This window comes from Lactuca sativa, chromosome 9 (genome assembly GCF_002870075.4).
Source record: "Lactuca sativa cultivar Salinas chromosome 9, Lsat_Salinas_v11, whole genome shotgun sequence".
In the NCBI taxonomy this organism is placed as follows: domain Eukaryota; kingdom Viridiplantae; phylum Streptophyta; class Magnoliopsida; order Asterales; family Asteraceae; genus Lactuca; species Lactuca sativa.
Window position 1 is genome coordinate 199686496 of NC_056631.2, and position 27549 is coordinate 199714044.

Here is a 27549-nt window from a genome sequence, read left to right on the forward strand (position 1 = left end):
GCTAGACGACAGAATCAACAACATCAACACCGAGGCCTCTCATCATTTTATCACACATCACTAATTACATCTACCCATGTTTTACCCCAACATTTTCGTAGATATAAAATACATATACAGTTTAAATCATTGAAAACATGTATAACAACGTTCATCCGGCATGGATAGCAAGTATTTAGATAACATGCACACATAGCACGTAATTTATATAAAATACTTCATATCTATGTGTAAGCTGAAAGTAACTATGCAATCACCTGAGTAGGTGGTGACTCGGCACTTGGACAGCACTTCGTTACTCGTAACACACTTTTCCTTCGGCAAAACCTAGTATCATTGCCACTAGGGTTTAGTCTAATATTCACCGCGACTAATTAATAGTCTAGCTATTATTACTATTATATAAGTGTTAAACGATACTTATATAACCCATAATAATAGCCCAAGTATTTATTATAAGGTCCTAATAACATTACTATATTAAAACATAAGCTAAACTAAAGATAGGTTAGGCGTAGCTCACTTACAGCGGGTTTTTCTCAAAACCGGGCTTCGCTGGAGCAGCGTTTCCGAGCCGAAAGGCTCTTTTCTCGGGACTCCGGGAGCCTCGGGGCTTCCTTGGGGTGCTAGGGGGTTTACCTAGACCTCAGGGGGGTTAGGATAGGCTAGAGAGAGAGTATAGAGAGAGAAAGAAATGGGGAAAGGTGTGAGAAATGAGAGAACCCGACACTTCTATTTATAGGGTGAAATCCTGACGGACTCACCGATTCAGTGCCATGTGTCATCACCTGATGGCTTTCCTTGGGGAGAAAGCCTTGGCCCATATTCAGCCACGTCACCCCTTTTGCAGCAGCACCCTGCCGACTTCTAAACCCCGTAAATTTCGCATACGAGCTCCATTTTTGACGTTATTTTTTCCACGCGTAGGTAAAAACAAGATCTACAACTTTCATTTAGACTCCGTCGGCTAATTCTCGACCGCTCTCAAATTTAACAGTAGGAGGCGTTTAGACTGTTAAATGACCGCGAAGAATTCGTAACTCCTTCATATGGACTCCGTTTTCGTCTATCTTTTTACCGTTGAGTTCCTATTAATGAGATTTTCAACTCTCATTTAGGCCGCGTAAGCCAAAAATAGCTCGAACTAAAATTCGAGTTTCGGGTCGTGCACTGCTAAGCCGAATCTTAGAAAAATCATAACTTCTTCATACGAAGTCAGATTTTGGCGTTCTTTTTATGGATTTTCTCGGTTTAACATATTCTACGAATTTCGTTTAGATCACTAAGGCTAAAAAGTCCTCCATCGTAAATTCACTATTTATGTCTCCCGGTGCCGTGCCGGTTTTGCCGTAAAACTTTGGCGTGCCATAACTTCTTCGTTATAACTCGGATTTTGGCGTTATTTATATCCCCGGAATCCTTGTTTTGACCACTAAAACTTTATGTAAAGATATCGGACTTATATCAAACTTTAATTTTGACGTTTATTTTTATTCCTTATTAATTATACATTTATAATTAAATAATAAGCACATAAATACACATAATTCACATAATACTCAAATATTTCATCTTTATTATTTCAAAATGAGTTACAATAGTTGACCTAGACTATTACATTGTCAAAAATGCTTAGCCCCGAAACCCAGGCGTTACAATTCTCTCCCCCTTAGGATGATTCCGTCCCGGAATCATGCATTAGCAAACAGATGTGGGTAGCGACTCATCATGTCACTTTCTGTTTCCCAAGTGAGATTCGGCCCATTCGAATGTTTCCATCGGACTAGCACTAAGTTGACCATCTTGCGTCATAACTTCTTGGTCTTACGGTCAACAATTGCCTCAGGCTCTTTGATTAGCCTCTTATTCTCATCCATTCTTAACTCCGATATTGGAATTATGTCAGGAACTTCTCGCGTGAACTTCCTTAAATAACACACATGGAAGGTGTTATGAATACCATCGAGTGCTTCAGGCAATTCCAGTTTGTAAGCTTGGTTCCCAACCTTCTGAAGAACTTTGAACGGTCCAATAAACCTTGGACTCAACTTCCCTCGTTTCCCGAATCTTATAAGTCCCTTCCACGGTGAGACTTTAAGCAAAACAGAATCACCAACTTCAAAAGTCATTGGTCGTCTTTTCTTGTCAGCGTAGCTCTTTTGACGATCCTGAGCTGCTAACATCCTTTCCCTAATCACTTTCAACTTCTCAGAAGTCTCATGGACTATCTCGGGGCCCATAAACTGCTTTTCTCCGGCTTCAAGCCAACAAGACGGCGTACGACACTTCTGTCCATACAAGGCTTGATAAGGTGTCATCTTGATGCTCGAGTGGAAACTGTTGTTGTAGGAAAATTCTACCAGAGGTAAGTGCTCGTCCCAATTCCATTGGAACTCGAGGGTACATGCTCTTAGCATATCTTCTAGTGTTTGAATAGTTCTTTCGCTCTGACCATCAGTCTGCGGATGGTAAGGCGTACTCAAACATAATTTCGTACCCAATTCCTCTTGTAGACTCCTCCAAAACCTCGACGTGAAACGACTATCACGATCTGATATAATCGTAAGAGGAACACCGTGAAGTCTTACAATTTCCTTCACGTAAGCATTTACGAGCTTATCCATAGACCACTTTTCGTTGGCTGCTATGAAGTGTGCACTATTGGTGAAACGATCCACGACTACCCAAATCATGTCGTGTCCGTTCTTCGTCCTGGGCAATTTAGTCACAAAATCCATGGTGATGTCTTCCCATTTACCCATGGGTACAGGTAAGGGTTCTAAACTCCCATACGGTTTCTGATGTTGTGCCTTAACTCTCGCACATGTCACACACTCGGCCACATACTTCGCAACATCGAGCTTCATCGTTGGCCACCAGTAATAGGGTTTTAGGTCCCTATACATTTTAGTGCTACCGGGATGAATCGAGTACATGGTCTTGTGTGCTTCTTCCATCAGAAGGTCTCTTATTCCTCCCATCTTAGGTACCCAAATCCGATCTTGGAATACCTTCAGTCCTCGACTGTTTGTACCGCACATTAACGTTTTGCCCAAAAGTTCTTCCTTTCGGTCATTCTTCTCTAAAGCTTCTTCCTGAGCTTTCCTGATACTTTCCACAATCGTCGAGACGACTTCAATTCTTAACGCTCTTGGCCATTTCCTTTCAAGATTGACTTTCCGACTGAGAGCATCTATGACAACATTTTCTTTACCAGGGTGGTAGAGTATCTCACAGTCGTAGTCCTTGAGTAACTCTAGCCAGCGTTGTTGCCTCATGTTCAATTCTTTCTGATTAAAGAGATACTGGAGACTCTTATGATCAGTGAAAAGCTTGCACTTCGTGCCATAGATGTAATGCCTCCATATCTTTAGAGCGAAAACGACCGCTGCCAACTCCAAATCGTGAGTGGGGTAGTTCTCTTCGTGCTCTTTCAATTGTCGAGATGCTTATGCTATCACCTTTTCTCTTTGGGTCATAACACAACCCAAACCGACTCCAGAAGCGTCACTATAAACCGCGAAATCTTCAACTCCATCGGGTAGAGAAAGTATCGGTGCTTCACATAACTTCTTCTTTAGCTTCTCGAATGCCTCATCGTGTTTTTCACTCCACGTATACGTAGCTCCTTTATGGGTCAAAGCTGTTAATGGAGCAGCTATCGAAGAAAAGCCTTGGATAAATCGTCGGTAATATCCGGCTAATCCTAGAAAGCTTCGAATTTCCGTGGGACTCTTTGGACGTTCCCACTTCATTACAGCTTCGATTTTTGCTGGGTCAACCATTATCCCTTCTTGGTTAACCACATGACCCAAGAACTAGACTTCTCATATCCAAAAGTTGCATTTGGAGAACTTAGCGTAAAGCTGCTCCTTCTTCAATACTTCCAACACTTCTCGTAGATGCTTGCCATGCTCCTCCTGGCTTTTCGAGTAGATGAGAATGTCGTCGATGAACACTATCACGAATTTATCGAGGAATGGTTTACAAACCCTATTAATCAAATCCATGAATGTTGATGGAGCATTGGTTAGTCCGAATGACATAACCAAGAACTCGTAGTGTCCATATCTCGTTCTAAATGCAGTCTTCTCAATATCCTGCTCTCTTACCTTTAGCTGATGATATCCTGACCTAAGATCGATCTTTGAGAAGTAGCTTGAACCTTGCAGTTGATCGAATAGGTCTTCAATCCTCAGCAATGGATACTTGTTCTTCACCGTTGCCTTATTCAGCTCTCGGTAGTCTATGCACATCCTCATGCTTCCGTCTTTCTTCTTCACGAATAACACCGGAGCTCCCCAGGGTGATGAACTAGGTTGAATGAAACTGTTGTCCAACAGCTCCTGAATTTGCATCATAAGCTCCTTCATCTCCGTCGGTGCTAATTGGTAAGGTGCTTTTGCTATCGGTGTTGTTCCTGGTAACAAGTCTATACGAAACTCCACTTGTCTATCAGGTGGTAATCCGGGAAGATCTTCGGGAAAGACTTCCGGATAATCGCACACAACCAGTATATTCTGCACCTCTTTCTTTTCCTTCTTAGCATCGATTACGAATGCCAAGTATGATGTACATTCTTTGGACAAACATTTCCTGGCTTTCATCAGGGAGATGATTCCAGAATTCACTCTGCGTTTGTCCCCGTATACCATAAATGACTCTTTTCCGGGTGGGTTTACCCTTACTATCTTCTTTCGGCATTGAATCTCGGCATCGTTGGTGCTAAGCCAATCCATACCCAAAACGATGTCGAAACTGTTTAACTATATGGGTAATAGCTCTTCGTGGAATTCGTTTCCGTTTAGGTCGATGACGATGTTCCTAATATGATTACTAATAGGTACGAATTTGCCACTGGAAACTTCTACAATCAGGGCATTATCAAGTTTTTCTACAGGCAATGCTAGTTTCCCACCAAATTTATGTGACACAAAGGAGTAGTTGGCTCCGGAATCAAATAGTATATTTGCGGGCAAACCATTTACAAGAAAGGTACCTGAAGCGACGTTTGTTGCCTCCTTCGCAGCCTCGAGTGTCATCTGGAAGGCTCTTGCCTTCAGCTTTGGCGGTATGTTGGGTCTTCCGGCCTCCTTCTTCTTCGGGCAGTCCTTCAAAACGTGCCCTTCTTCATTACACCCATAACAGGCCTTCTGGGTGAGGGTGCATTCATTGGCATAGTGCCTAGGCTTCCCGCATTTGAAACAAGTGACCCCTCCGTCACACTTCCCCGAGTGCTTCTTCTTGCACTTGTCCCACCACTTGGCTTCTGATCCTCCTCCTCTCGAACCAGACTTCGAGAATCTACTCTTCTTGTTGGACTTTAAGGATCCATCGAACTTCCGTTTCTCACCAACCTCAGCCCTTTCCAGACCTCTTTCCTTTTGTTGGGTCTCCACATTCTTAGCTGCTTGAACGGCTGATTTCAGAGTGGTTGCCATCTTGACTGTTAGGCCAAAGTCAGTTGGCAGTCCGTTTGCGAACTTCTCAATTTTGGAAAGTTCGGTTGGCACTAGGTATGGAAACAACTTCATCTTTTCTGTGAATGCAACAACATAGTCATCGATGCTCATTCTCCCCTTCTTCAAATTTTGGAACTCATTATTCAGATTAATAAAATCTATCTATGTGTAAGATGAAAGGGATCATGCACTCACTTGAAAAGGTGGTGATTCCGAACTCAGACAGCGCTTCGTTTCTTAAAAATAATTTCCTTCGACAAAACCTAGTATTATTACCACTAGAGTTTAGTCTATTATTCGTCGAGACTAATTAATAGTCTAGCTATTATTACTATTATATAAATGTTAAACATTTCTTATATAACCCATAATAATAGCCCAAGTACTTATTATAAGTTCCTAATAACATTACTATAATTAAATAAAAGTTATATTAAAAATAGCGTAGACGTAGCTCACTTACAGCGGGTTTTATAGAAAACTGGGTTTTGCTTGGAGCAGCGTTCCCGAGCCGAAAAACTCTTCTTCTCGGAGCCGTCGAGCACTCTGGGGCTTCCGCCTCGTGCTAGGGAGGTTACCTAGGCTTTTCGGGGGGTTTCAGGGCTAGAGAGAGGTTATAGAGAGAGAGTAAAGAGAAAAAATAATGAACGCTACGGCTACCCCCGCAGTCTTACAACACCTCCCATACTATCTAATCGCGAGTGAATGCTACGGCTACCCCCATAGTCTTACAACACTTTCCATACCACTTGATCGCTAGTGAATGCTACGGCTACCCCCGTAGTCTTACAACACTTTCCATACTACCTGATCGTTAGTGAATGCTACGGCTACCCCCTCAGTCTTACAACACTTTCCAAACCGGGTCGAACACGCACTCGACCTAACCCTCAACTGAAATGGAGTCCTGACCAGAACTCTAACCTGGTTCCCAAAACCCGCTATCACGTGACCCCTCTGTATCAATACCATACCCATGCCCGTGATCAAGGCATCACAGTAAACCACGAAATCATCTACACCCTCTGGCCGGGTGAGAATCGATGCCTCGCACAACCGCTGTCTGAGAGTCTCGAAGGTTGCTTGCTGCTCAGGCCCCTAACGAAAGGCCACTGACTTCTTGGTCAGTCGGGTCAAAGGAACCTCAATCTTGGAGAAATCCCGTATAAATCTCCAGTAATATCCCTCTAAACTCAAGAAGCTCCAAATCTCAGTTGGAGATCTCGGAATCTCCCACTGCATCGTGGCCTCTATCTTGGCCAAATCGACCAAAATACTCTTCTGGTTGACTAGGTACTTAAGATATTGCACCTCGCACAACCAGAACTCACTGTTGGAGAACTTTATAAAAAGTCTCTCCCCCACTTTGATTTGACTAAGCCTTCACATTACTTGAGAATTGAAGGATTCCCAATCCTCCTCGCTTTCTGATATCCCACTGATGAGAACTTGTGTCTGCCTATGCTAGCGTTTAATTACCGATTAAACCTTGAGATCTCCCATCCTCGGAAATCTCAATGAGTACTCTTGAAATCTAATCTCCTTTTGCTGACATGAGCAACCCCGCTACCCTGTAGCAGCCTAAACCCTTGGAGTGACAAACTCCCTCGTGTACCTTCTCATACGCGTTGCACTGTCTCAGGCCTTGCTGGCCTTTCACCCGATGATCAGAAGTCATGGGTCTCTTCCCAGGACCCTCTGCTATATGCACCTGGCATGCACCTCCTTTCCAGGGTGCTCCCAAATCATTCCCGCATCTGCAACTCTTGGAAATCATATCCTTCAGCGTCTGACACCCTGTCACGCTTACTAGCTCGCTTGCCAATAGCTAAGTTGCAACATTGGAACATCCTCTATCCCTACACCGGGTCACAAACTCTTCCCTAAAGCTTCTTAGATTCTCCAAGACTCTCACTGATTCGAGTATGGATCATGTGCTTTCAGTAGTACGGGCCCAATACTACATTCCACGCCTATCCATACTTTCCTCAGCAATCCTCCTGAATCCTCCAAGTCACTTCCTCAACTGGTACACCCAAGTCTCACTGAACCTCACTACTAACCCACTGAGCATATCCTAGGCTTTCCTAGGTTCCCGTACTCACCCAGTCCTCAGCTGCTAAAGAACTTCCCACTAATGTTAACTAGCTACCTCATGAATATAGCCATTCGCGACTTAGCATATTCACTTAGTAGCTAGCTCACATTACTAAGGGTCCCTCAAAGCACCAAGCAAGCAACATCCGTATAATGGAAAAATCTAACCAACATACTCCAATCAAATCAATCTATCCTCTTGTCAGGGATCTATACTAGCATGAAATTCCAAGGCTCATGCAATCAGGCATAACCTAAACAGGCTATCCTATTACTAATTGATCAGTACTATCATGCAGCTCAACAAGCACATGCAACAAGCATGTAAGGCATCCTCTCTAGATCCTTAGCCCTAATCTAGCATGCAGTTCTCATAATCATATCAGATCATAACATAACACGTATGGGTATTTTAGGGAAAACTTACTTTAGCTCGGCTGATTGCACACATCATACACCTTGTTCTTCTCAAAGTTCTTTTCTCCGTCCAAATTCTTTTTTTAAAATGATTTTTTTTTGACAATTTTCATACCAAGCCCTCAGTTTGAGTCCAGACACACCCGAGAGTGTGCCCGAATCCCTCAAACCAAGGCTCTGATATCAACTTGTAACATCCCAAAATTTAATACTAAAAATTTCATTTTTATTAAATTATAGCATAAAACCGATCAATATAAAAAAACTTCATAATAATATCTCATGTTAAAACCAAAGTCTCAATAATCAAAACATAGTATCATAAAACCATATCAGAGTGCAATCCCAAGGATCCCGTGTGCGGAAAACATAGTGTGATGCGTTGCGACCAAGTCGGCTCCTCTCCTTTGAAACAAAGTACCTGAAACACATAACACATAACACGGTAAACACACATGCTTATTGAGTTTCCCAAAATACCACGCACATATAATTAGCCACTCGAGGCTAAAGCTTTACGAGACCTTCTGGTCAATGTGTCTCAGGGGCCTTCCGATCCCACAATCCGAGTAGACCTTCCAGTCCTACTCTGTTAACCTTTCGGTCCATACTCTATTGACCTTCCGGTCCACACCCTGCAAGCTCAGGGCATGGCATATACATATCACAGATAAGAACATATATCACCTAAACAAAATTCATAATACCATATAAACAAAATGCATTATGTCACATAGACAAATTGCATAATATCACATAACTCATGTAAGCACATAAGACCTTCTGGTCTTGACTCTGTAGACCCTCCGGTCCTAACTCTGTAGACCTTCCGGTCCTACTCTGTTGACCTTCCAGTCCTAACTTTGTAGACCTTCCGGTCCTACTCTGTTGACCTTCCGGTCCAAACCATGCAACTCATAACATAACATATCACATAAAACATATACCACATATCACGTATAAGCTCATAAGACCTTCCGGTCACACATAATTACCACTCTGGGTAAGGTATAGTGAGAAGACTTACCTGGCCCTACTTAAGTCCCGTAGACTCAATCCCACACAACTGAAGTCCTGAGACTCAACCCCAGCTGCTGGATGACAGATTCCCGATCTGTCAATATCAAAACATCACCCAATTAATAATTGGGTCCCACTACATAACCATAAGTACATACTTCGGATAATTACTACATTACCCCAGGCTTGGCCGTATTTAAGCCCAAGGCCCAATCCATAGGCTCAAAGTCAATTAGGAATCAAAGCCCAACATATGGCCCGATTTTCCAAATTGGGCCCAAGCCTATACATGGTCTTATTCTAAGGCCCAACATCATGTAATCACTAAGGCCCAAACTATGGCCAATCTATGGCCCAATTTTCCAAATTGGGCCCAAACCCCTTACATGGGCCTTACTCTAGGCCCATTAAATTATTCTAGTTTAATTGCTTGCGCTTGGATGGCCCATTATTATCCCAATCATCTAGGCCCAGTAGAAAGGCCCAACTTAAGGCCCAAGTGAAATTAGGGTTTCACATAACATGATGATTAGGGTTAAGTTTCCTACTTAACCCATTAATGACTTAATCCACTAAGGACTTAATCCATTAAGTCCAATATTGCTTAGATTAATCTTTGCCAATGATTATTATTTAATATTTCAAGCTATTAAATAATTTCCGTGTGTGTATCCCGATTAATTCTCATAATTAGGGTTTTATTGGCATTAGGGTTTTCCAACCCAAATATTAGCCCATTAAGCTTCATTGGGCCCATTAGGGCTTACAAGGCCCATTAGGGTTTCAAGCACCCCAACCGAATCAAACTCAACGAGGTAAACACGCCGCCACCCGACACAGCGGTCGGTGGCGGCAGCCACCACCCTAAGGTGGTGGTTTTCAATTTCTTTTATTATTCCAAGCTGTGATTTACATTATACAATGCTAAATATCAAAATAAACACACACACACACACACACAACCACCTTGTGGTGGCCGACGGCGGCAGATGGTGGCAGCCACCACCCTATGGTGATGGTAATGCCTTTTTCGAGGACTCTGGCCATACACCCACACATACATCGACTGAAACATGCACTTCTTCATTCATTTACTCGGAGAGGGAAGCCAACCACCCACTTTGTGGCATAAGGCGGCGGTAGCAAGGTAATAGCCACCATGGCGGCTGCCATGGTGGTTTCCACGTTTTCTGGCCAACAGCAAGCAAGCATACACGCACATAGACGAGCTGAGCAAGGAAACGCACCCCAACTCGACAGGTGATACCGTGATAACCCACATGAACTCGACAACCCTTTGGGGTGGCAACCATGACCGGAGCAACATAATTGTGCCCTTGGCGGCGGATGGAGCGAAAGGAAAATAAAAGAACAGTGACAACGAGACGAGTTCCGAAATGGGTAGCGGTTACAGGCCATCTCCGGCCATACACGACATAACCGACGGCATCAGGCGGCGGAATGGTGGCCTTCGTCGACGAAGCAGTAGGCGAAGACGAGAGCTATCGAACTTGGTGATGCCATCGGCTATTGAGAGGCTTCTATGGTGATGGCGGCGATTGGAATCAGCGGAGATGGGTGGTGCGACGCCGAGGAGGGTGAAGGAGAATGTAGATGAAGTTGGCGGCTGAACAAATGAGGCTAGGGTTAGGGTTTGATAACCCTTATATACCGGCTCCTCATACAATTTTTCCATAATGAACAAAATGGTCCCTCCAGTTCCAATTTAATTCGAAATAGATCCATATTTTATATTTCTAACCCTTCCTTCAGAAAACCCTTACAAATTAAGTCTCGATAATTACTATGCAGCCCCTCCTCTACAAATTCTTTTCAACAGAAATCCACATATTACCATTCAGCCCCTAAGCCTCCAAACTCTCTTCAATTTAAGTCCCAGAAGTTAGCATTTAGTCCCTGCCTTCATTATTACTTACAAATTAAGTCTGAATTTTACACTTTTAACCCCTACTCTCTTAAAGTGTGACAATTAGCTCTACGAGACCATCATTTGGTACATGACTTCTACATACGAACTCCGTTTTCGTTTGTCTTTTTACCATTGAGTTCGTATTAATGAGATCTTCAATTCTCATTTAGGTTGCGTAGGCCAGAAACCGCTCGATCTAAAATTCGAGTTTCGGGGCGTGCACTGTTATGCCAAATCTTAGAAAATTCATAACTTCCTCATACAAAGTCAGATTTGGACGTTCTTTTTTTGTATGTTCTCGGTTTAACGTATACTACAAAATTTGTTTAGATCACTAAGGCTAAAAAGTTCTTTATCAAAAATTCACTATTTACGTCTCCCGATGCCGTGCCGATTTTGCCATAAAACTTCGACGGGCCATAACTTCTTCGTTATAACTCGGATTTTGGCGTTCTTTATATGTACGGAACCCTTGAGACATATTCTACAACTTGGTTAATATTAATCCTTCTAAATAATCTTCCATTAAAAACTCATTTTTGACGCTCATTGTCTCTAAATTGGCTAGCCCGGATCTGCGAGCGTTACAATTTTTCAAGAAATCTTCGCGTTTCGAGCGGTTTTTGACCCGGTTAAGGTTCGGGATGACCCGAATGATTATAAAAAGTTAAAAGAGATTTTGAGAGAGATTTGGGAGAGATTTTAGATACAGAGAGATAGAGTGAAAGAGATTCAGAGAGACTATGTTGGTGACCTTTTTGAGTGTTTGGCTTCGTAACGCAAGGTTTGTACCCCCGTTAAGCCTCGTTATGATTGTTATACGCTCCCAAGGGGTATGGAATAATGTTTTACCGAGTAGTTTCATCACTTACCCCGATTAGGGTTTAGAATTTCCGAACACGTGAAAACTCTAAGTGATACTTTGTTATTAAGATTGCGAGTTGTACAATAGGAAACAAAAAGGAAACCCTAATATACAAGGGTTAGATGAGTTGAACGGTTTGACTTGTTGACTTTAGTTGACTTTGACTTGACAAAAAATTGACGGTTGTCACAATCAATAATATATTTCTGAGTACCATGTATTAGAATAAAAACAATTTTCGCTTTGCATTCGAACCGAAATGAGTCTTTCCTTCTTTGAATCTTATTATGTCGAGGGTCTAGAGTATCCACTTTACCGGATTTTAGTTTGCCTTCCCGATTGCATAGCAAATGTCTTTGTGTGATAATGTCGGATTTTGGTTATTCTAATTGTTCCAAGCATGACATCAAAACTTGCTTCTAATGCATAGTTTTTATACATTGTTACTGCTGCACCATATGAATAGAAATTTGAGTTGATTTTTGGTTTGATATCGTTAGAAACAATAGGAATCCAATAAGGTGAGCCACCAGGAGAAACGTAATCATGTGTAGCATGTGATTGTTTTGCATCAAAAATAACATTAAGTTATAAAACACAAATTACATATATACAGTGAAACAAATGAATGTCGTCGATGTGCAAATTGCAAATAATCGAAACAAATTAATGAATTGTTCTAAAATAATTTGTTATTGGTATGTTTACCTTTCTGTAAATCAATAGTATCATCCGTCTCAACATCAATGAACTCGTTTTCATTTTTTGCATCTTATAGTAGATCAGTGTAATGGATTATATATATATATATATATATATATATATATATATATATATATATATATATATAACAAATACATAATTAAAACACATCACATTGATTATTATTACTAGTTTCGTTACCGACTAGGTTAGAGTTCGACAGCGGCTTTGAGAGCTACAATTTGTTAGTCAATTTTTTAAGTTATACTTACAATTATAGTTATTAGACTTATCCAAGTGGGAGACTGATGTATTAGGTGTCTAAGCTCATATCTATAATTGGTAGGTACTTGAATTGATAGTAGTATAGTCCTTTTGGGTTGCCTCTACACTAGCAACCAAACAGGATGATTATTTGAGGGAGAGGTTGAATTTATTATTTGGAATAATAAATTAGTATATAAAATGATTTATTAATATGTTATGAAAATAACATATTAATTAGAAATCATGTTTTTTTAATTAATTGTTAATCATAAATTAATTTGGAATTAATTTTGGGATTAAAGTTAATTAACTACACAAAAATTCAATTCATGAAAGTGGCCAATCAAACACAAATCAAATTTAAGGATTATAGTTTAAACAAGAACATAATCACTAGAATAGAATCACAAATCAAACATCAAATCACATGTTTCAAGTCAAACAATCAACATGTTTTGAACAAGAACTAGAAACTAGGGTTTCTTAGCCACACATGGCTAAGAACAAATCAAACAAGAATAAAGATGAAATTGAAATGTTTAATGCTTACTAAAATGAAATCAAAAGTGTTTGCAATGATTAGGTCTTCTCAAAAGCTCCATGAAATCTCTTAGAATCGCCCAAGATCGCCCCAAACTGCTCCACAAAACCGTTCTTTTCTCTACAAATGACGTTCTCCTGTTTTTAATTAAAGTTCACGTGCTTTCCATAAGACCATGCGTTTTTAGCATGGTTATGCCTTTTGCCCATGTGTTTTTGGCATGACCCATCGTTTCATCTTCTCTTCGTGCTCCAAAGCTCCAAGTTCCGTCCTCCATGCTCCATGCATCTAAGCTCCAAGTTCCACGCCCCATAATGCCTGCAAAATAAATCAAAAATAGTGAAGTACCAGAATCAAATACCGCCTTGTGGATCCCCTTGAGAAATCGTTTTCCATAAATCGATGTTTTACACGACGAAGGAATATGAAGGGTGTGGGAGGGAGACAATATGTCGAAGGGATGTGGCAACATAATGGTCGAAAAGAGGGGGTTGTAGAGAGATGGTCACTGGAGACGTGACAGGAAGAAGAGAATGAGAGGCGGCCATAGAGAGCCTGATTTGAAGGAGTTGAAGGCTGAGTATCACCGTGGGAGAGAGAAGGATATTCAGTTTAGGATTTTTTTTCTAATTTTTTTATTTTATATAATAATAACAAACGAATAAATCATTAAAATTTTAAAAAAGTCTATAAGGGTATATTAGTCATTTTAAGTTAATCGGGGACTAAATTTGAAACAAAAATAAATTTTAGGGATGGTCCGAGTTAAAAAGAGTTGTTAGAGACCAAGGGTGCAGATTACCATAAAACACATGGACCATCCGTGTAATTTACCATATATATATATATATATATATATATATATATATATATACACACACACACACGTACGTATGTATATAATTTTTTGACTGTTCAAACGGTCACTTTTATGGTATCCAATCAAAAAACGCGGCAGAAAATGGGAGAGGTGCGGCCAAACCACACTCAAGACCGCATAGGATGCGGTGTTTCCTTGCTTATGTGGCACGGAGTGCGGCCAAACCGTCATCATTTCCTTTGAGTCTTAGGATAAGGGGAGTGGTAACACTCATAGCACCTTGCAATGTAAACTTTTTGAGTGCCACCACATTTTTTTTTCCATTTAGCACATAATCTTAACATTTGGTAGGGAGTGGTAGCACTTCTATCACTCTATTTTTTTTTATTTTTTTTTCTAGTTTAATTTAATTACTTTATTTTAATAAACAAACATTTTTTTTAATAATACACAAACATTTTTTCGATTTATTTAATATGACATATTTTTTTTAACGACACACATTTCATATTAAATAAAAGCGATTACAACAATTTAAAACACGATTTAATACTACTTTAGACTTAAAACACGATTTAATACTACCTAAAACATAATTTAAAATGTCGATTTAATACTAAGTAAACGACTTAAGACTTACTTAAGACATAAAACACGATTTAGTCCCAATTATATTGTTTTGCAAGGTCCTTTCTTGCATTGTTGAACACCCGACGATCATCCTGAGACACGTTTTTCCCCTGTTTTAACCAAAGCTTCAATGCATGATTTCTTTCTTTTTCCTTTCTCATTTCTAATAAAGCATCAAGCTTATTGTCCAACCTTCGGAGACCGTCCCTAATCTCCTCCATTTTAGTCGATGAGCTTTGAGCACCTTGAGCTTTTTTTTTTTTTTTTTGCTTTGTCTCGTTCCATAGGACGAGTTGGAAGTTCATATGGCTCATCATTGTTGAGGTCAATCCCTCCAATACGCGCATCAGAATATTGATCGTGGGTAGACTTTGAAGTTTTGTTTCGTTTGGACATCCCCGCGTAATTATCGAGACTTTTTAGATCTAGCTATTTTCGATTGCATTTCACAACTCCCCAAACTCATTGGCAAAAGCTCTTTTGGCTTTCGCCTTGTAAATACGAGGGACGTTAGCCATGTCATCCACCTTAGTTGCACCGTTTTTAGGGGTTGCAGATCGCGTTCAGGTAGATGCCGTTGAACTCCATTGCGGCTCGGTTGTCGATCCTTCATTTCGAGTAAAGTGAATCGGGATTGTGGTACTTCCTTTTCATGCGTTGACAAAAATTAAGCTAAACTTTTGATTTGAAGGTTATTGAGTCTTGGTTGTTGCTGTGGATCGGGTCCTCCAACACATCTAACCATGACTATGCTAATGCATTCTCTTCATCATCCGTGCACCCTCTACGTGGAGCCCTCGTGTGTGTGTGTATATATATATATATATATATATACTTAGTTATCATTATTTTTTGTACTTGTGGTTCGACCTTGGGCTCTTGAAATGACTCTTGAACGGGATCTTCAACGGGGCCTTCATCAGAAGAATCGGTTGACTCGTCGAGTACGTGATGTGGTTGGGATTGAAAATTACTTTACGGTTGAAGAATTGAGTTTTTTCAACCGTTTTCAAATGAATCAAGATCGACATTAGGACGATGTGTTGGTTGAGAATGGTTGTGGTAAAATGTCATTTGTTGAGAAGAGAACGGATTGAATGAAAGCATTTGCGGAGTCATTGTAAGAAAGTAGTAACTAGCGGAATAGGGAATTGGTTGATCAAATGATGGTCGATAACATGATGGTGATGGAAGGGTTGAGGATTGAGTGTTTGGAGGTGGAAGGTTTAGTGATGAAATGTTTGAAGCTTTCATTTTGTTGGTTTTTGGAGTTTTATTTGTTTGAGATAAGAAATTTTTCCTTGGTGAATTGAGAGAGTTTGTGAGAGAGATATGATATTTTGTGTGTGTAAATTGTTGGTTTGATTTATAGTAATTGAATTTTTTAATGAAAGTTGGTAATAAGTTGTTAAAATTAAATTCAACAATTGAATTCGGTCAAGCAACAAACAATTCGGTTAAACGCTCTCCAGACAATCAAATTCGTGCATAGCCTTCTCTCTGTTCTCGCCAAAAACTTGGCGCGTCTCCAGACCCTCTAACAACAGTCGCTAGGGAGCCGTGTTCTAGCGAGTACGGCGAGTGCCACTCCGCTTGGCCTTAGGAGTAAGTTAGCTAGTTAAATTTGGATCAAACATGATAATAACATAGAAAATAGTTATTGCTTTAAATTAATAAAAGTGGATTTAGCTTTTGAGGAAAGAGAAAGACGGCAAAAGAAACAAGGCATACATAGACGAGGGTTTACAATGAGCAAAGGGGAAGATTACATAAGAACCTTGCATTTGACTCGCAATTTTATGTATTATTTTCCCCAAATTAGTGGCTTCGTGATCTTATAGTCAAAACCTTACAATTTGTTATGAAGATTTGATTTAAGGAATTTGTTTTTTCACTATCTGATCATTGGTTGATAATGGAGGCATTGACGGAGCTATGCGATTTGATCGCGCAGAACCCTAATCAGTTTTCCGACAAAATTGCCTGGATTTGCAGCCGGTGTCCTCCGTCGGAGTCTCTCCTATCCGGATCTCCGAGAATTTCACGTTCTCAGCTCAATGCGGTTCTTGTAACAGCCCGATTCATCTCCAAATGCGGCAATTACAGTGATACCCGTCCTCGAACGATTGCTCTTGAGTTCATAAGAGCAATTCCAGCTTCCTTTGAACAATCATTCTGGCCAAAATCGTTTGGGAACTCTTCGATTGCTTCTTTTTATGCGGAATTCTTTGGGTATGTTTGCAAAGCAGCTGAACTGTATCCGGAGTTCGACTCTGATGTGGCAAGGTTCATGGGAGACATTGTTTTTATTGCTGTTAATGATAGATGTGGTGATATAGCGATTTCCAAGGCCTTTCTGAGCGTTTTATCTGAGAGTTTCCCTCCTATTATCCCATCAGATGCAAATAAATTAGTTACTTCTTTACTTGATGGCCTAGACTTTGCTCTTCCAAGCAGCAGTTCTCCTAAAGCTATAATGGGGTCCAATTCCTCTTCACAGAGCTCTCCAGTTAGTGTTAGCAACGTTGCTGCTTCCAGTTCATCTAATGGCGGTGTAGATGATGCCAATTCAAAGGCTATAGTTACCAACGGGGGAACCACTGGTGGATGGGCTACAATAGGGACTCCCTCTGGTAGTGATAGGAGGGGGGCTGCTTACTTTGAAGAGGAATTGGTGGAGAATCTTGAGAAACAGGAGATTGCCTTCAAATTAATCGGACATATTCTTGATAAAACACAGATTGATCCCAAGCTTTTGGAACGGCTGCACATTATTACAAAGGATCAACTCAAATCAATTTCATCTTTTCTCAAGGTAAGATTTGCATAAAATATTGCTTTGTTTTCTGTTCATTTGCATTGCGAAACAACTCCACCATTTAAGAGCTAGTATATGAATTTCCATTTCTTGGGCAGATAAGGAAGCGTGATTGGTCGGAGCAGGGCTCATTACTGAAAGCTAGAATCAACACAAAACTTTCTGTATACAAAGCTGCAGTTAAGTTGAAAGTCAGAAGTCTTGCATCTCTTGATTCAGATGGGAAATCAGCAAAGAAGTTATTGCATGGAGCTTTGGCCTTGTTAGTAGAAGCAGCAGAAGCTTGTGTATATTCAGTGTGGCGCAAGCTGCGAATTTGTGAAGATCTTTTCAGTTCGTTGCTTGATGGTATCTCTAAAATTGCTGTTACACGTGGAGGTCATCTACTACGGGTTCTGTTTATACGGTTTAAACCCCTTGTGCTAACTACATGTGCTCAAGTATATATCTTTTTGTTTGATCTGTGATAAGTTCTGTATCTTCTTTAGTTTCTTTAGTGAGCTGAATGTTTTTTTCTTTGAATTTATCTTGTAGGCTGATACTTGGGCAAGCAGCCAGGGAGCTATGTTTGAGAGTGTCTTGAAGGCAAGCTGTGAGATTATCGACTATGGATGGACCAAGGATCGAGCTCCTGTGGATACATTTATTATGGGACTTGCTACAAGTATTCGTGAGCGCAATGACTATGAGGAGGAGGTTGGTTATATACTTTCTTATTAAGCATTTTACTTTGATAAAAATATAAATTCTTATCATCTATATGTATATATAACTTCAGGATAATGCCAAAGAGAAGCAGGCAGTTCCTATTGTACAGCTCAATGTCATCCGGTTGCTTGCAGAGTTAAATGTACAAGTTAAAAAAACTGAAGTGGTTGACACTATCTTGCCACTTTTCATTGAAAGTTTGGAGGAGGGTGATGCTTCAACACCTGGCTTATTACGTCTGCGAGTATGATACTTATCTTTAATCATGTTTTATTATGATTATAAGTCCTATTTCTTTAAATCACTCATTTTTCTTGTTAAAAGGCATATCAAAATCTCTTGTTGTTATATGAAGGCATTCTCAAACTTTCTTTGGTGAATCACTGCAGCTTCTTGATGCTGTTTCTCGCATTGCAAGTTTAGGTTTTGAGAAGTCTTATCGTGAAGCTGTTGTGTTAATGATAAGAAGTTACTTAAGTAAACTTTCCACCATTGGATCTGCTGAAAGCAGGACCTTGCCACCAGAGGCGAATACAGAACGTGTTGAGGTATGTCCTGCTGGAGTTATGCCCCTTATTTACTTATATATCTTTTGTAAGTTGAACTAGACAGAAAACTGGCACAGAGAAATCTTTATCAAATACATGTAGGCGGTGTTTCTTTTTGATTTAATTGAATTAATGCAGACAAAAGAAGTTATAAGGATTTATAATTAGTGTTGGCTTATGTAGTATGAAATAAAGATGAAAAATGAAATCAGAAAATACTTATACATCTATTGATCTTTATAAGTCCACAAAAAACCATAGAATTTTATTCAAAAGTATAAAAATATCATGCAATTGTAAAAAAACAAAAAGATTCCACCATCCCATTTGATGTCATACATATCAAGATGATAAAAATGATGAAATTATCATGTAACACATATTTTTTTGTTTTTTATATTTGATTGCAAGCTCTTTAAATCCAAATCTTAAAAAACTAAAATTTTGAATTTGGGCATATTTTGTCTTGGATAATTTTGGTTATTATCATAAATTGGAAAGCATTATTGTGAATTGTTAAAGTACAATGTTATTGTGTATATATATATACATATATATTACCAAACAATCAATTATTATCCTGCATAACATCTAGACAGACGGGTAAAATGGTCATTTTGTCATGTTTAAACCATTCATTCGGTCAAAAAAAGAAAAAAAAAACAGTCTTTGTTTATACAACACTTACTCCAGACAGACATCATTTATGGATTGAGTATTTTATCCCTACAACAGTCAATTAGGAGAAAAAAGAAACTGCCCCTTAGTATACTTGCTTACTATATATAATATAAGTTTGATTTTAGAACTGTTTTACATCAAGAATGAATTTTTATAAGTTCACATTCAGTATACTTTCTGTAAATCCTCACCTTAGATGCTCACTGGTTCAATTACATTCAAGACTCTTCCTGCAGGATTTCAATCCATAGCTAAAGGCCTTACCAATGAAAAACTTCGTGTGGACTTTCGTCATCGCCTGCTGTCTTTATGCTCAGATGTAGGCTTAGCTGCTGAGTCCAAAAGTGGAAGGTATAATATGGAATATATGTATAATATATAATATCATTATATGCCAAAATTATCTGAAAAATATATTCTTTCTTATTTGCAGTAGTGGAGCTGATTTTCTTGGGCCTTTACTTCCTGCTGTGGCTGAAATCTGTTCTGATTTTGATCCAACGGTCGATGTCGAACCTTCACTCATGAAGTTATTTCGTAACCTATGGTTCTACATTGCTCTTTTTGGCTTGGCACCCCCAATTTTGAGGTCTCCAGTCTCAGTGAAGCCAAATTCTACAACATTAAACAATGGAGGGAATACAACTGCTGTTGCCCTTCAAGCTGTGGGTGGGCCCTACATGTGGAATCCTCAATGGTCTTCTGCTGTTCAACGCATTTCTCAAGGGACCCCACCCCTCGTATGTAACCGTTGGCTTTATTTTTATTTTTTAAAACTTTTTTGGTCTTTGAGCATAGCTGATTTTTTCAATTTTGTTCTCTAAAAGTTTTCTCTTGCAAATTTGGTCCTTATCTTGAAGTTTTCTAACGATTTTGGTTACTGTGTCATCTAAGTTGATTAAATATTTTAAAATGGCCATTTTGTCCCTGTACCAAAACTGAGGAAACAGTATACCACATAGACTAAATTTGTAAATTTCTCTTATTTTTGAATAGAGGTTTTGTAACATATTATATGTGCATATGATTTGTTTTAAAATTTATAATATTTTAGTTATACTGGTTGTTGAGTAATTTGTTAATATATCAATTTTAAATTATTTATATAACTTGCTAAAATAAAATATATTATTCTTTAAAATATTCTCTATGTAGAAAGCTATAAGTCGATGGGATCGTTATTCAAAAAATTTTATAGTTTAAAAATCCAATATTTTAGGGCCAATATTTTCTTTTATAAACATTTTTTGTCCATACGTTCATTTTACAATGTTCTTGAATCTGTTCTTGACATTAATGGCACCATGTGGTTATGTTTAACTCTCCTGCTTCTGTGAGAACTGTAAAATGTGCAAAACCAAAAACATGAATTTTGTGATTTTATATTCTTTGTCAGGTTGTGAGCTCTGTAAAATGGCTAGAGGACGAATTAGAACTTAATGCCCTTCATAACCCTGGTAGTCGTAGAGGAAATGGAAATGAGAAAGCTGCTGTAAATCAAAGAACAGCTCTTTCAGCTGCATTAGGAGGACGTGTTGAGGTTGGATCAATGACCACAATTTCAGGGGTGAAGGCAACTTATCTTCTTGCAGTGGCATTTGTGGAAATTATACGGTTTAGCAGCAATGGTGGAATCCTTAATCATGGTCCTAATTCCACTGCTTCTAGAAGTGCCTTCAGTTGTGTTTTTGAGTATCTGAAAAGCCCAAATCTTATGCCAGCTGTCTTGCAATGCTTAATGGCCATTGTTCATCGTGCTTTTGAGACTGCATTATCATGGCTGGTGATTCTTTTTCTTATGAATTCCTTTATATTATGCATTTTTATTTTTATGTGTGGAATGTTAGGTGAATCTTGTAATGGATGCAGGAGGCTCAAATATGCGAGACAGGAGATGCTGCTGAGGTCAGAGAGTCAACTCTGGCTGTCCATGCTTGTTTTCTCATAAAGAGTTTGTCTGTTAGAGAAGAACACATTCGGGATGTATCAGTTAATCTGCTGTCTCAGTTGAGAGAGAGATTTCCACAGGTAAAGTTTTCATTTGTATTACAAATTAATGAGCTTTTATATGCTCACCTGTAAAAAATAAATTACATTACCTATAATGGTAAAAAGAGTAAATGATTTGCCCTTTACTTTAAGTAACATTCTATTGGGTGCAGATCCTGTGGAAATCATCTTGTCTGGATTCTCTTTTGTTCTCTGTGAATGGTGATCCCCCTTCATCTCTTGTGAATGATCCCGCTTCAGTAGCTTCTGTTCGCTCTTTGTACCAAAGTGTTGTCAAGGAATGGATTGTTGATTCACTATCCTATGCTCCATGCACCACCCAAGGTCTTCTTCAGGTTTGTGACGTTAATGACCATATTACCCTCATATTCTAGACTGAATAAACCTTTTAAGTGAGACTTAATGACCATATTACCCTTGTATTCCAAAAAAACAAATTTCACAATACTCATCAATTTTAAAGTTAACTCGTTAAGTCATTCTGTCCAGTTTAAGTAAAAGAAGAAACAACCCTATAGTCTCAGAAGGTTCACTTTGTAGTTTAGTAAGTCTAACAAACTGACTGTGTCCAAACATAAACATTTCAGGAGCAACTTTGTAAAGCAAACACATGGCAAAAAGCACAGCCCACCACAGACGTTGTTTCTCTTTTATCTGAAATAAAAATAGGAACAGGGAAAACGGATTGTTGGAAGGGTAAAAAAACTGCCAACATTCCTGCAGTAATGGCATCTGCAGCTGCTGCATCGGGTGGAAATTTGAAGTCAACAGAGGCGTTTAATATCGAGGTTCTTAGCACTGCTATTGTTAGTGCTACAGTGAAGTGTAATCATGCAGGGGAAATTGCTGGCATGAAAAGGTTATATGAGAACATAGATGGTGCAGATGATGATGATGATGATGATAAGGGCTCTGAAGTTGCACCTAAAAAGCAGTCGTTTGGGGAGATATTGCTTAATAAGTTTGTAAGGCTTCTTCAGAAGTTTGTTTCCATGGCTGAGAAAGGTGGAAGTGTTGACAAGTCTTCTTTTCGTGAGACGTGCTCACAGGCAACTGCTTTACTACTATCAAGTCTGGTAAGAATAAAATGAAAGAGGATTCACAATGGTTATAACCTGTTAAAGACTTTTTATTTTTTCCACGTCAGCATTCCCTCAACTAAAAGTCACAAACCTTTTTCAATGCATAAACTTTTTTTTCGAAAATATTTAGCATCATCCATCTAGAATCTTTTACAAACCACCCTCATCTAATTTGTTATCTTTTAAGCACATGCCATATTTATCAACAAAAAACATTACTTGACATTAACATATAAATAAATAATTATTCAAATAATATCGAAGGTTTTACAACTTAAATATGAATACAGAATAAACTAATGATAGAAACCTGTTGAAATAAATCCAAGTAGTAGAAAGCTATGTATGTATTTTGGTATTTGTTTTCCTAATAGTTGCTAAATGATAATGAAATGAAAAATTCAGGCATCAGATGCAAAACCCAATGCAGAAAGCTTCTCACAACTCCTGCGACTTCTTTGCTGGTGTCCAGCTTATATTTCTACACCTGATGCAATGGAAACGGGTATTTTCATATGGACATGGTTAGTGTCTGCAGCACCTGAATTGGGTTGTGTAGTCCTTGCAGAACTTGTTGATGCATGGCTATGGACAATTGACACCAAACGGGGACTCTTTGCATCCCAAGTCAGATTCCATGGCCCAGCTGCCAAATTAAGGCCTCAACTTGCACCTGGTGAGCCAGAATCACCACCTGAAAAGGACCCTGTTCAAGAGATTCTAGCACATCGCCTCTGGCTTGGCTTCTTCATTGATCGTTTTGAGGTCACTCATCTTTATTCACACTCACACAACTTTCTTTTATGCTAGTCTCTAGTTGATTGGAATACAGTTTTACTTTTACATACATATTCTTGTCTTCATCTAAACAGTTGTATGTTTTTACAGGTGGTTCGACACAACAGTGTGGAACAACTCTTGCTTCTTGGTAGAATGTTACAAGGGACTACCAAATTCCCATGGAGATTTTCCCGCCATCCAGCCGCCACTGGTTCTTTTTTCACTCTCATGCTGCTTGGACTTAAATTATGCTCATGCCAATTTCAGGGGAATTTGCACAAGTTTAAATTAGGACTTCAGCTTCTAGAAGATAGGATTTATCGGTATTTAATATTATTTTACTTTCTACTCTTTGCTTTACTCATTTGTCCTCTTCAATTAATTTCCATTTTCCAACTGCTACAGGGCTTCATTAGGCTGGTTTTGCCATCAGCCTGAGTGGTTTGAGACGAATAATGGAAATTTTGCACACAGTGAAGCTCAATCTGTTCATTCTTTTGTCCAATTTTTGTTAAATCAGCGAATGGATGTTCCTCAAAATGATTCAAAACTACAAGGCCAAGAAAATGGAAATGCTTTGCTTAATATGGTAAGAGGCTGTTTCTTTTTGACTTAATCTGCACAGAATGATGTTGACTATTTATATATTTTTCCTTTCTTTTCTTCATCCCAACTCCTCTCATTAAAATTGATAGAATATTGTGAAATTTGTATTTTGGAATGTAAGGATAAAATGGTCATTTAATCTCATTCAGACGATTTGTTCAGCCACTTTACCCATACAACACTTAACAAGGGGAAAAATAAGAAACAACCCTAAAACAACAATATTGCAAATTTTCTGTTTTGTTTTTTTATATCTGATGATTGTGTTTAAATTGGTAAATCCAGAAGGATTCATATCACCCTGTTTGGGGAACAATGGAGAATTATGCTGTTGGTAGGGCCCAAAGAAAGCAGCTACTTTTAATGCTCTGTCAGCATGAAGCTGAAAGGCTTGATGTTTGGGCTATGCCTGTTCCTCTTCCTGGCTCTAAGTAAATATTTTCCACCATTTCCATGTCTTCAACCTTTTCATCTTTTTTCCATTATCTATGAGACTATGACTAATAACATTATCATTTACTAATTTACCCTCAGAGAGATCATCACATCCTGGAAGCCTAAGATTAACCCAGAGAAATGGATTGAACATGCAAGAACAGCATTTGCTGTTGACCCTCGGATTGCTTTCTCTTTAGGTGCTAGATTTCCTACAAATTCTCCTCTTAAAATGGAACTAACTCACTTGGTTCAGGTAACTATCTCCATTTTCTATAATATATAAATAAAATTTTGTTTTATAATTTATATTAGATTTTAGCGACACCTTTTTTTTTTTAAATGTTGCAGACACATATATTAGAGATTCGCACCATACCTGAAGCTTTACCTTACTTTGTGACTCCAAAAGCTGTGGATGAAGATTCACCACTTTTGCAACAGTTAACACATTGGGCTGCTTGTTCAATCACACAGGCTTTAGAGTATTTCACACCAGCATACAAAGGCCACCCACGTGTGATGGCTTACATTCTGAGGGTATTAGAGTCATATCCTCCTTCGCGTGTAACCTTTTTCATGCCACAGCTGATTCAAGCTCTAAGATATGACGATGAGGTGCTGTATATTATATAACTACATTTACTTCAATTGTCTGATTAAAAAAATACTAATAGTAATAACATTCCCTTAATCTGCAGAAATTGGTTGAGGGATACCTGATTAGAGCTGCTCAAAGAAGTGATGTATTCTCTCATATTCTCATTTGGCATTTACAGGTTGGCACATTTTGTCTCTGGTTTTAAATAAATTACAGCTTTGGTCCCCGAGTAGTGAGCGTAGTAGTTGAAGTTTCATAAAGATTTTGGTCCCTATGGTATATATATATATATTCAGTTTTGGTGATAATGAAAAATTTAACAACCAGGCTGTTAACTTAGATGACATGGGGACCAAAATTGTTAGGAAAGTTGAAAAAAAGTTTTTGGAACAAAAATTGTAAAAATGAAGTACAGCCAGGGACCAAAAATGTATATTAATGAATGTATTATGAGAATAGGTGTGAGTTTGTAGTAACTGAAGTGAAGTATTTATTGATGATAGGGAGAGACATGTACACCAGAGCAAGTGGGGAAAGAAGGTGTGTCAGCAAAGGTACTGACCGACTTTTATCCATTTTGTATGTGATTAAGAGAAAGCAATCAACATTTATCTTTTTTGTTGATTAGTCATATTGTTAAATTATGTGGGTATTGATTGATTCAGACTACAGCCTTTTTGGGTCTACTGCCTCTTGTTAGACAACACATCATTGATGGTTTCAGTCCAAAAGCTCGTGACATATTTCAAAGAGAGTTTGACTTTTTTGAAAAAGTGACGTCTATATCAGGTGTTCTTTATCCTCTTCCAAAAGAAGAAAGAAGAGCTGGCATAAAGAGGTAGGTATAGGTATATCTGTTTTGGTATTTTATTAATTTAAAAAAATAAAAATAAAAATAAAAATAAAAAATTGTTTTGGGTGCAGAGAGTTGGAAAAGATTCAATTGGATGGGGATGATCTTTATCTACCTACAGCTCCTAATAAGCTAGTGAAGGGTATTCAGGTGAATAGTGGAATACCGCTACAGTCGGCTGCAAAAGTGCCAATTATGATCACGTTTGATGTGGCCGATCGAAATGGCGACCCTAATGATCTAAAACCACAAGCTTGTATTTTCAAGGTATATGCATGATAAGTAGAATGCTGTAATAGTAGGAAGAAATGGTAAATAAACACATACATATTTATTATGCAGGTTGGAGATGACTGCAGACAAGATGTACTTGCTTTACAAGTGATTTCACTTCTGAAAGACATATTTGAAGCAGTTGGACTTGATCTTTATCTGTTTCCTTATGGAGTACTTCCAACTGACCCTGAAAGAGGAATAATTGAGGTCACTTACTTCAACTTCCATACTTTTTCTTCTAATTTTTAAGCAAAATAAAATAAAAAAACTAATGGTGTTGAATTGAAATTTAATTATATGTATTTATTTTTGTGCAGGTTGTTCCAAACACGCGGAGTAGAAGCCAGATGGGTGAAACGACAGATGGTGGATTATATGAAATATTCCAACAAGATTTTGGGGCAGTTGGTTCTCCAAGTTTTGAAGCTGCCCGACATAATTTCATCATCAGTAGTGCTGGTTATGCTGTTGCCAGTCTCTTGCTCCAACCAAAAGACAGACACAATGGAAATCTTTTATTCGACAGGTACCGTACCTAACCTACCTCATTTTTATATATTTATTTTTATTTTAATTAATAAAAACATGAACATGAATTCATGCATGATGAATATGCAGTTGCGGTAGGCTTGTCCATATTGATTTTGGATTCATTCTGGAGACATCACCCGGTGGAAACATGCGGTTTGAAAGTGCTCATTTTAAACTGAGTCACGAGATGACTCAGTTACTTGATCCCTCTAAAGCCATGAGAAGCGAGACTTGGATATTGTTTGTAAGGTATTCATTCAAAATCAAAACTCTCTTTTTTTCGCTCTCTGCTCTTTGCTGCTGCTACAAATATAATAGAATATAATAATGAAAGTGTATTTGTGAATAGCTTATGTGTAAAGGGGTACCTGGCTGCGCGTCGATACATGGAGGGGATCATAAGCACGGTGTTGATGATGAAGGAAAGCGGGTTGCCATGTTTTAGCAGAGGGGACCCGATTGGGAACCTGAGAAAGAGATTTCATCCGGAAATGAGCGAAAGAGAAGCTGCATCTTTCATGATGCGTGTATGCGTAGATGCATATGATAAATGGTCTACTGCTGGATATGATCTCATTCAATATCTTCAGCAAGGGATCGAGAAGTAAATTCACTTTCAGTTTTCAAGTAATTATTTTTCCATTCTTCTTCTTTTTAGAGAGGCTGTGAGAAGTCATGAGTTTTTTTTTTTTTTATTTTATTATTATTAAAATACTTGTGTATAAAGTTTGTAGGTGTTTGTGTTTTTTTTTTCCACTTGTCACGAGTGCAGGATTGGTATTGTAAATTGGTAAATTTGTAGGATTTGGGTTTTTATCTTTTTGATTTTTATTTAACATAATTGCAACCAGTCTCCTTTCAACTCTTGT

The 27549-nt window shown here is 38.7% G+C and overlaps 1 protein-coding gene across 1 annotated transcript; it reads left to right on the forward strand.

The window, feature by feature from the left end:
• The first annotated feature begins 16451 nt into the window (after positions 1-16451).
• LOC111918227 (phosphatidylinositol 4-kinase alpha 1) lies at positions 16452-27530 on the forward strand. Its single transcript, XM_023913895.3, has 25 exons — positions 16452-17566; positions 17668-18009; positions 18104-18265; positions 18348-18521; positions 18667-18825; positions 19730-19857; positions 19940-20246; positions 20903-21289; positions 21376-21534; positions 21669-21851; positions 22104-22592; positions 23004-23363; positions 23487-23701; positions 23784-23967; positions 24270-24415; positions 24519-24675; positions 24771-25037; positions 25121-25198; positions 25524-25574; positions 25686-25858; positions 25945-26140; positions 26216-26356; positions 26467-26675; positions 26768-26929; positions 27030-27530. Exons 1-25 carry the CDS (start codon positions 16667-16669, stop codon positions 27286-27288), a joined length of 5988 nt encoding a protein of 1995 aa, XP_023769663.1. The 5' UTR covers positions 16452-16666; the 3' UTR covers positions 27289-27530.
• Positions 27531-27549: the final 19 nt, after the last annotated feature.

Bases quoted from the DNA above. Each gene is read 5' to 3' on its own strand.
- LOC111918227 (XM_023913895.3), top strand. From the start codon at position 16,667: ATGGAGGCATTGACGGAGCTATGCGATTTGATCGCGCAGAACCCTAAT. The intron at 26,141-26,215 runs GTATATGCATGA...TTTATTATGCAG, and splicing joins CACAAGCTTGTATTTTCAAG to GTTGGAGATGACTGCAGACA. The intron at 26,930-27,029 runs GTATTCATTCAA...ATTTGTGAATAG, and splicing joins ACTTGGATATTGTTTGTAAG to CTTATGTGTAAAGGGGTACC.